Here is a 9716-nt window from a genome sequence, read left to right on the forward strand (position 1 = left end):
ATTAATACAGTGCGTTTCGAAAGAGTAAGTCTTGAAACGATATTAAGTGGTAGCAATAAAGGTTTTAGATGATAACTTCCATATAAATACAAAAATGGAATTTAAAAGGCTCATTATGAACCCAACACTTCATTATAATGCTAAAGTGGACTTTCATCAAGTTCTTTGGTTATGTCACGCACTGTACCGGACTGTCCATATGCAAATGTGGAACAGTGAGAGTGATCAGCGGAGCGTTTGTCAACTGCAAAAGTCGGCTGAAGTGAAAATTCTGAGCCACGCTTTTCCACCTTGCTAATCTGCATAGAGAGTTTACTGCCTTTGTTTTTTTTTTCAATGCGGGTGTCTTTTGTCTTAATGCTAATGGGCCGGAGATCTGTGTGCTTATGGTTGTTTTTGGCTTTTTGTTTGGGTCACCACCAGTGGCAGCGAGAGTGGACGGGTTATGTTTTAATGGCCATTGTAATGGCTCAACTGTCGGCTAGTGAACCAGTTTTAATGTCAATCCACACGAAGGCATTCAAAGAATTATTCTTCTCCACTCTGCTGGCATAAATCAACACACTCACACACGCTGGACTCACTTGATGTTGTTAATAAATTTGTGTTGCCCATAACAAAATAGAGGAAATAATGGAAGAAAGAGCCACTTCAACAGGCCCCCAAACAATAAACGTCCAGTCCGCGGCCAGTTATGTTTTTATTTTCAATCCAAAGTGTTGGACATATCACGCACAGTGGTGCCAAGCTATGAACTTCTGATTCATTTATTCAACTAACATCTAAGCTAGTAAAATCTATTCATCATCAAACATGCAAAGATCTATTTTAAACCGATTAAGTGCAATGCTAGGTTTATATAAGTTTATTAAACATTTTTTAAATTTATTTTTTAATAATATTTTACTGTCCCAACACTTTATAGTTAAATTCATATATTTTCTAAAATTTGCTCAAAACGTCTTTTATATTTAAAATAGCCAGTACCTTTTATATTAATTTTTAATTAAATTTGCATATATTTTGACCCACTGTGCGTTCGTGTACCGTACGGTATTTTCTCTAATTAATTCGCTTTTACGAGCGCAGTCAGCTGGCTTTAGGTTGATTTGAGCCGTGTATTTTTTAGTCCGTTCAGTTGGTGCAACACGGGCCTAGAACGCGCTGCTTTTTCGCTCCACTCTCGACCAAATAACACACTTTATTTATTTTTTATTCGAGTGCTTATACTACCAGTGATCCTTGTGTAAAATGAGCTAACAACTGCCGGAAAATGCACACTTTGGGCCTTTTAATTCTGAGCCTTTTAGGCCTGGTCGATAGTTATGGCCATCAGCCGCTACTGAGAAATATCATCAAAGTGCGAGCCAGCGGCTTTATGCCCTTCGAATCGGATTTACTACTGCCATTGAATATCCTGCGGCAGTTGCAGTCCTACGATCGATCATCGCATTACATTGGCCAGAGGGCAAAGCCCATAGTGAGGCCAAAGGTCAAGCAACAAATCAGATTGGAGAGAGCGCATCCTTTGCGGGAGGCCAAAGGTGTTCAGCTCTACAACTTGATCGATGACGATGGTGAACTACTGCTGAATCTCAAGGTTCACAACGATCAGAAGGGGACGGCACCGGAAAATTATCAGGAGGAGAAATACCAAAGCAGATACCAGAGCTACGATTCACCATGGATGCCCTCGAAATGGAGACCCACCAGCGAATTTCCGCTGGGTGTGACCTCCTCATCGCCACGCCCACTGCCCCTGCATCAGTATCTTGGCCAAAACACAAATCGCATCGATCAAAATACGGCGAAAAGGAGGCGGCAGGATATATGGCCACACAAATAATAACTAAAATATATAATATTTTCATATTTACCATAACTCATTTTAATTGTTTATCCTTAAACATCACAGCACCCAGAGCACATTCACATTTATGGACCTGATTTTAAGCAAAATCTCAATGATATTCATTTGAATTTTTGATAAAAAAAAGTAACTCCTTAAATATTTTCTAATATTTTAAAACAAATTATATTAAAGCCAAATGATGGAATGCTAGTTCTAAAAATGCATAAGATAATTGAAAATAGAAAAAAAAGTTATAATTTATTTTCTTTCTACATTAATATCAAAAGAACTAAAAAAAAACTAAAAACCTAACCTCGAGCTTAAAATTAAGCCACATCGTTCAAAATAATCCACAAGATACAAAATGTACTACACACACACAAAATAATCCATAAGACACAAGAACACGCTACAACATAATCCACCAGACACGAAATACGTTTCGAAACATAAAAATAAACGTTAAGATACACATAAATATATCCATTAGATGCGACATATATATATCTATAATGAACATAAGCCCGCCGATGAAAAGGTCGTTGAGCTACCGCTAAATTGGATGACTGTGATTATGCTAATATGGGTCGGTCGATTCGAGTTGAAAGTGAAATTGAAACGCGAATCGAAAGTGACTGAGCCGCATGAATGGAATCAAATGAAAATGAATAAAATGCTAATTCACACAGCCTAACTAACCGTGAATACAGGGGAATTAGAATGCATAAAGAATGGGTTTTTTAATCAAATAATCAAATGATCAATGATACGTTAATTCGCCATCAATCAGAACTTTCCAACTATTTGTTCAAACATTCTCGTATGCTGCAAACATACTTTCCAAAACTTTTGGCGCCCATATATCACAGAATATCCGAATGGTTTATAATTTACAGATGGTATATTTGTTCAAAGGGTGAGGTAAAATGGGAACAACAATAAAAAAACATGGGAAATGAAAAAAAAGGAGACCTAAAATTACTTAACAAGACTCAAGGATCAGTATGGCTCGAATCGAATGGCATGGAATCACTTCCAGCTGGAGGATGGGGGCAGATATCCGGGCTGGGGAGCGGATACGGGGGGCAGGTACTCATTGCTGGGCGGCAGGTATTCGTTGCTGATGATGGGGGCGGGTCCGTGGCCGTGGGCGTGGCCACCCTCCTCGTGAATGACCTTGATGGTCTTGACCTCCTCGAATCCGCCGTGCGAGTGACCGTGTCCGTGATCGTGGCCGCCATGGCTGTGACCGCCCTCCTCATGGATCACCTTGACCACCTTCACTTCCTCGTGGCCACCATGTCCATGTCCATGGCCGGAGAAGCCACCGGAGTATCCACCGGCATAGCCGCCGCCGCCGCCCAAAGCGTGTCCCTCCTCGTGGATAACCTTAACGGTCTTGACCTCCTGGTGACCGCCGCCGGAGTAGCCACCATGGCCGCCAGAGTAGCCACCATGTCCGCCAGAGTAACCGCCATGACCGCCAGCCTCCTGGTGGATGACCTTCACAGTCTTAACCTCCTGATGACCGCCGGAGAATCCACCGTGGGAGTAGCCACCGCCGTGACCGTGGCCATGACCGCCCTCCTCATGGATGACCTTGACCAATTTCACCTCCTGATGGCCACCATGTCCGTGTCCATGGCCGGCAAGGCCTCCGGCATAACCGCCGCCGCCCAGGGCATGTCCTTCCTCATGGATGACCTTAACGGTCTTCACCTCCTGGTGTCCACCGCCAGAGTAGCCACCGTGACCACCAGAGTAACCGCCATGACCGCCGGCATAGCCGCCACCTTCCTGCTGAATAACCTTGATGGTCTTGATCTCCTGGTGGCCGCCGCCAGAGTATCCTCCATGGCCACCAGAGTAACCGCCATGACCGCCGCCGCCGGAGTAGCCGCCACCCTCCTGGTGGATCACCTGGATGGTCTTCACCTCCTGGTGGCCACCACCGCCGCCGCCGGAACCGATTCCATAGCTGTAGCCACCGCCACCGCCACCACCGCCGGATCCGCCAATGAAGCCAGCCGATGCGGTGGCAGCCAACGTAGCCAGGAGACACACAAAGATCTGTAAACGATTCGATGTTGCAATTATTAAATATATAAAATATAAACAATAATTTATCAGCTTGTGTTTTTTTTTCATGATATTGGGCTTTGTTGTTGTGTCCTTCTTTTTTTTGGGTAATTTTTTAACTTTTTATATTTTGAAACTGATTTTGTCGAGCAGACTCACCTTCATTGCTGGAAGTTTCTTGCTTGGGGGTTGAAAACTATGGAACTTCACGTAGCAGAAGAGGAAGCCAACTGATGCTCCAATCCAAACGATCCGCGGTTTATATAGCAGCCGCATTGCGAGATGCTCCGTCTGTCTGTGAACTGGCTTTCGTCATCTTGCTGCCCACCACTCTTTTGACCACCAACCCGAAAGCCATCTCCGTCCATCTGGATTCGAGTTGGTCCAACAACAAACGCATCGACGGCTGGCAAATGCAAATGAGTCCGGTGGAAAAAAAAATGGGAAACATAGCAGTTCCATAATTGGGACCAGCCGCCGAAATTAATCCGCCGGGCATGAACGAACCGCTTAATGATGGTGACCCCGCCCCCCGTAGGTCACCTGATCGATGGGCTAGGTCAGTTCATTTCAGTTGAGTTCAGGTCGGATTAACACTTTCCCAATGCAGGCCCATATGGGAAATGCATTTTCAGAAATAACGAACAATCATTAAATAAGGGGAAGTACCATCCTCAAATGGTAGTTACAAGCCAATCCCAAATATCCATAAATATATATATATAAAATTAAGATATTACCTAAAGGGCAGAAAATAAACTTATTTAGAAACAATGTATAAAAAGCTGACTATATTGTTAAAAAGAAGATAAGATTAGATATGTTCTTTCAACAATACCCATAAAGTACCATATAAGTTCTGTAAGATTTAAAGTTCTTTAAATCTTTCCTCGTTTCTTAAATGTAAGTTTAACTAAAATATACATAAATATAAAAATATATAAGAGCTTTTCTTTTGATGCTAAATAGAAATAAAAAAAAAGATAAAAAATGCTGATCAATACATATGATAGAATAAACAATTTAATTTATTACACGTCAGCTCATTTGCACTTAAGTATTTTATAACTTGCCAAAACTATAAAACAAAATAGATAAAAAAAAGGCAAACCCATTATAAAGTAAATTAAAGCGTATGCAAATTATTGCAATAATTTCGCTATCACTTCGCATTCATTCGAAATTTGAAGATACGTTTAAAGTATAACGAGTCCACTGCCCCCGAGAGCCCCGCCCCCTTTTGATTGCCCAACTTTGGGAATTGTGTAAAGCCAAAATGCCAAACAGCCGAAATCTGGGGAAGGCAATAGATGTCGAAAAAAAGAAGAAGCCGCGAAATGTTTTGCCTCAAAGGGCGAATGAATCCAATGCGAAGCAAACCGACGAAAAGGCAATTTGAGTCATTTAAATAATATTACAATATCAAATTGGGTTTGCAGCCAACCGATTAATCACATCCGACAAGGGACAACCCCCAACAGATGTTGGAAACCCAGCAAAGAAGATAGGAATCCAAACATCGACAATCCAAGTGCTCTACAAGCTGAAATACCGGGGAAGAGTATTGTTTATACAACAGTTATGGAACTTCATAATCCTGTGATATAAAATAATAATAATAATAATAGATGCACAATAATACTTCAAAGATACAAGATACATGAGCTATACAGATACCTATGCTTAAACGATGGCATTTTCCAACACATATCAATGGCCATTTTAAAAATAATTTGTTCTAGCCCAAAACTATTATTCTATAAAATAATAATATTCTTATAACAATGATATCATATATTCCCAATAAGCTCCAGGGTATTCAAATATATATTACTTCAATCAAAGTTGCAGTTGTATAAAGCAGATGTGCTAATTTTCATTAAAACATTGTTCAAACATTTTTTTTAACTTCAGTAAAAACAGTAAAAACTGAGAATATCTAAATTTTTTATATGTATATAAAAATTCTATCTAAGAAATCATTTAACTTTCTTCGACTTTAGTTTGGTTCTGCTAAAAGGTACACTTGAATTTACATCTAGAAAAATGGACAATGAATATAGAAACTCTTTTTTTCAGGAGAAACTTTAAAGAGTTGCATAATTATATAGACTGATCCTATTAAAGATGCAGCGAACTTTCACTTTAAATTACCACAAATTAGAAACCTAAATGGAAAGAGATGGAGTCAGCTGGCCAGGAATCAGAAAGGGATGGCAAATAAATGAAAACACAGTCTTCTAGTTCATTATGAATTATTTTTATCAATTCGCCTTTGTGTGTGCTTCTCTTGCTGAATTCGCTTCAATTACAATACATCTCTAAGAATATTTTAATCCGATGGTAAACAAACAAAAAAAAAAGTAATTCTTTTTATCCATATAAAAGTTGATTTTCACTTGACGTTATTTCTTCGTTTTTCTTTTTCTTTTCTTATATGTTGATGTGTTTGATGCATTAAATATTAGAATTATTCAAACATAATAATATTAACAACATTAGATTAATGCAAAAGAGAGAGGTCGTGGGAATGGGGCCGGGATGGGGGTGGTTAAAAACTAAAAAGGTGCACGCTTTACTGTGTAAAAAGTAAACATATCAATGTCAATGAAACAAAACATATAACCAAAGGGCTGGGTTGAATGGGTGTGTGGTATGGTAATGGGTATGGTTTGGGTGTGTTTGTCTGTTATAGCCTAGAGTACATAAGTAGAGCTCAATTAAAGTTAATGTCGGTTAGGGGCGTGGCGGCGTAGGCGGCTGGGCGGCGGCCTACAAGGCAACGATCACGCGATCGCACAGCTATTCCGACTGCTGCTCGTCGGCGTCTTGCAGCGGTTCTTGCTCTTGGAGCTCTGGGTCAGCGAGTTGAAGCACTGCGACGTGGTCAGCGCGTATGACTTGAGCGTCGACTTGACCGACGGCGGCAGCGGCAGCGAATCGATCGCATACACGCTCGTCCTTCGCACGATCGTCCTGCAGCACAATTCCTGAAGCGACAGCACTGCAATGGCATTCAAATTGGGTTACTAAGTGAATTAAAGAACAATATACATGTCTCTCTGCTAGGGAGAGTGCATTTCGGGTTTTCTTTAAAGTTCATCTGATAAGTTCATAAGTTGTATGATATCAACAGTTTTAGTTGTTTGTGAATCAACAAAAGTTCACACATTATAGCGATTAAGTGTTATTCAACGGTCGGAAAAAGATTAATGATTGTCTTGACATAATGAACGCTTTAATTGGAACTCAATCAAAATTGACCTCAAGGCCTTGTCATGACTTTTTCACAATGTAACTAAAAATAGATGCGATTAAGTAAATTTAACCTGGTCTAGCCAAACTAGATAATGCACTTTAGTTCTTTTAACTCGAAAAGCCACTATCCTTCTCCCATTTAATAGCCTAGTTATATTTACCCTTATTGCTGCGCCAGATGTGCTCCATGCCGTTGCGATGCAGGGCCATCCGCGCCAGTTCGCAGAAGGACTCGCGGATGTTGAAGTCGCAGAGAGGCGATATCTCGAAGCAGGACATGTTGTTGCGGCTGGCGTAGGTCTCGGCCTGTTTGGCCGCCACCTGTCGCTTGAAGGCCAAGTGCAGGCGATTGCCGACAAGAACCTTCGGAATTCCTGGGGCATGCTGCAAATTAATCGTACATATGGAGTTATTAATTGGAATCATGTATGGTAAAACTAGAAAGGAAAACACATTGAAATCTATAATAATCTTCGTTACAGCATTGTCGTATTAATTGTGGATCTATCTTGTAAATGAAAAAGTAGCCACTCCTTAAGTACTACTTTACAGCACGTAAAAATGTCGTCACAAAGATCTCTTTCATGTGCTTCCTTTCCTGATGCAACTTATAATTCCCAACTGACCTCGTCCACCTCCTTGAGCCACCGATCGATACCGTCGAAGCTCCACTTGTTGGTGATGTCGTAAACGAGGATGATGCCCTGGGCGCCGCGCGAATACGAGCGAATGATCGTGCAGAAGCGTCCCTGGCCAGAGGTGTCCCACAGCTGCAGCTTCACCCGCTTGCCCTCCAGCAGGATGGTGGTCGTCTTGTAGGCTACCGTTTGGAAGATATGAGATGTGCAGTCTATTAGATTGGCTTGCATATCGGTGGTCGTTCAAGGGATATGCCCAACACTTACCGTTCCCACTGCAGAAGGGACTCTCCGTGGAGGGATCCTCCAGGTTTGAGAGAATCTCGTGCTTGCCCACATCGCTGTCGCCCACCAGTAGAACCTTCAGCAGATAGTCGTAGTCCTTGGTCATGGTTCCCATGTGGCTGGCAAGGTAGAAAAATTTAAATATTGTAATTAAATAGATACATATGAATAATAACTATTGGCGGACAGCTGAGGCGATTCATAATGAAACTACTTAAATTTCAAATATATTTCTACACAAACGTGACGACGTGTTGTTTTTTTAATATTTAAATGGATTGTAAAAGGTGTGTGTACCTCAAACTTTTAAGCAGCTTAACACACTTTCTAGGGCAAAGTATTTTTAAATACATAGTTCCTCTAGAGCGTTCCAAATGAATGCCGGAAATTACCTTACACACTCATTTTTCTATTTTAAAATATGTTTTTTTAGATAACCCAGTTAACAAATTATAACCGCAAGAGGTTTACTCATTGAATGAGACATTTTTTTCTCTTTTACGTAATTTTAACTGCAATTAAATGTGGGCCAAAGTGGTTGTGGTTCTTAAACATTTTTTCTTTTTTTTTTTTGCATTTTCTTAACCGGGCTAACCGGTATTTTTGAACCGGCAATATTTGTGCGTTCTATTTTTGCAGACCCAGTAATTTTCTATGTGAGTCATGGTAATAAAAACTATAAACAAATGCATTGCACTTATTTATAGATTTTCGCACTTGTTTTCATTTCGCGCACTGTAAAAGGATTTTCCACATTTACACACACACTCGCACAGGTAAAAAGTGGGTGTGTTTTGGTTTTGCATGAAAATGTATTTCACAATTTATCGATGTGTACAAAACCATTAAAGCGTGTAATTGTTGCGTTTTATGCACTTTGTTTTACAAACAAAAAGAGAAATAAACGAAAATAGAGAAAAACATTTTTCGTATTAGTATGCGTGCTTATTTTGATTGTTGTTTTTGCTACAAATGTGTAGAATGTTTATTGTTTTCCCTCGCAGCAATTGGAAAACAATTAATTATAGCCGTTTAATGGGGTATTTTGTTTAGTGAACAGCACTAACCGTTTTTTCTGAGCGTTTAACTTACCATTTAGAATGCACGCAGTTTCATTTTCGTATTTGTAATAGAGATGAGCGATTTTCCTCGCTTCGGCGACTTGTCCTCGGCGGGCTTTTCACGCTTTTCCAGTCCCACGATTTACGCAAGTTAAATCGCGGCTATATATCCCATGTATTCCGATTTATTGCTGTTTATTTGTGGTTTTTTCTGCTGCGAATATTAATACAGAAAATTGCAATTTCGCTCATCTCTATAGGGATGGAAGAACTGCTAGGTTGCGCTTATCGATAGGCTATCGATAGGCGACGAGTCGGCTAAGCAGTGTTGTTCAATAAATTTAAAATATAGATTTTACAACTATTTGAAAAATTTAAACATTTCTTATTTTATTATTTTGTGCAAACATTTAACTGATTAAGTCTAAGCCTAACTGTGTATATAACAAATTGGAACAATTTTAAGCTAAATGCTACATTATTTTATAACCGCCAATTATTTTTCATTTTAATTGCATTAACTTTTTGTTTTTGGAAATGTAA

The 9716-nt window shown here is 40.0% G+C and overlaps 3 protein-coding genes across 4 annotated transcripts; 1 reads left to right on the forward strand and 2 right to left on the reverse strand.

The window, feature by feature from the left end:
* Positions 1–1116: 1116 nt before the first annotated feature.
* Positions 1117–2546, forward strand: LOC27207462. The gene has a single exon (XM_016183144.3). The coding sequence runs from the start codon at positions 1274–1276 to the stop codon at positions 1844–1846; it is 573 nt and encodes a 190-aa protein (XP_016039085.1). The 5' UTR covers positions 1117–1273; the 3' UTR covers positions 1847–2546.
* A 188-nt stretch (positions 2547–2734) lies between these two features.
* LOC6739857 (glycine-rich cell wall structural protein 1.8) lies at positions 2735–4222 on the reverse strand. Its single transcript, XM_039297203.2, has 2 exons — positions 4091–4222; positions 2735–3922 (listed from the first exon to the last, which is right to left on the reverse strand). The coding sequence occupies exons 1-2, from the start codon at positions 4205–4207 to the stop codon at positions 2882–2884; spliced, it is 1158 nt and encodes a 385-aa protein (XP_039153137.1). The 5' UTR covers positions 4208–4222; the 3' UTR covers positions 2735–2881.
* A 1953-nt stretch (positions 4223–6175) lies between these two features.
* LOC6739858 (ras-related protein Rab-40C) lies at positions 6176–9453 on the reverse strand. 2 transcript variants are annotated; one of them, XM_016180933.3, is made up of 5 exons: positions 9205–9453; positions 8095–8231; positions 7816–8039; positions 7351–7573; positions 6176–6935 (listed from the first exon to the last, which is right to left on the reverse strand). In XM_016180933.3, the coding sequence occupies exons 2-5, from the start codon at positions 8225–8227 to the stop codon at positions 6718–6720; spliced, it is 798 nt and encodes a 265-aa protein (XP_016039088.1). In that variant the 5' UTR covers positions 8228–8231; positions 9205–9453; the 3' UTR covers positions 6176–6717. The 2 variants fall into 2 exon arrangements, with proteins under 2 accessions (XP_016039088.1, XP_016039087.1); XM_016180932.3 differs by lacking the exon at positions 9205–9453 and having other exon boundaries at positions 7816–8009.
* Between the last annotated feature and the right edge of the window lie 263 nt (positions 9454–9716).

The sequence above is a fragment of the Drosophila simulans genome, chromosome X, assembly GCF_016746395.2.
Source record: "Drosophila simulans strain w501 chromosome X, Prin_Dsim_3.1, whole genome shotgun sequence".
In the NCBI taxonomy this organism is placed as follows: domain Eukaryota; kingdom Metazoa; phylum Arthropoda; class Insecta; order Diptera; family Drosophilidae; genus Drosophila; species Drosophila simulans.

What these genes read in the sequence shown, in the direction of transcription:
- LOC6739858 (XM_016180933.3), bottom strand. Translation starts at nt 8,227, where the DNA reads ATGGGAACCATGACCAAGGACTACGACTATCTGCTGAAGGTTCTACTG. An exon ending in TCCCTTCTGCAGTGGGAACG is followed by an intron (nt 8,040 to 8,094) that starts GTAAGTGTTGGG and finishes CCAATCTAATAG; the next exon opens with ACTGCACATCTCATATCTTC. An exon ending in GGCTCAAGGAGGTGGACGAG is followed by an intron (nt 7,574 to 7,815) that starts GTCAGTTGGGAA and finishes ATTAATTTGCAG; the next exon opens with CATGCCCCAGGAATTCCGAA.
- LOC6739857 (XM_039297203.2), bottom strand. Translation starts at nt 4,207, where the DNA reads ATGCGGCTGCTATATAAACCGCGGATCGTTTGGATTGGAGCATCAGTT. An exon ending in AGAAACTTCCAGCAATGAAG is followed by an intron (nt 3,923 to 4,090) that starts GTGAGTCTGCTC and finishes AATCGTTTACAG; the next exon opens with ATCTTTGTGTGTCTCCTGGC.
- LOC27207462 (XM_016183144.3), top strand. Translation starts at nt 1,274, where the DNA reads ATGCACACTTTGGGCCTTTTAATTCTGAGCCTTTTAGGCCTGGTCGAT.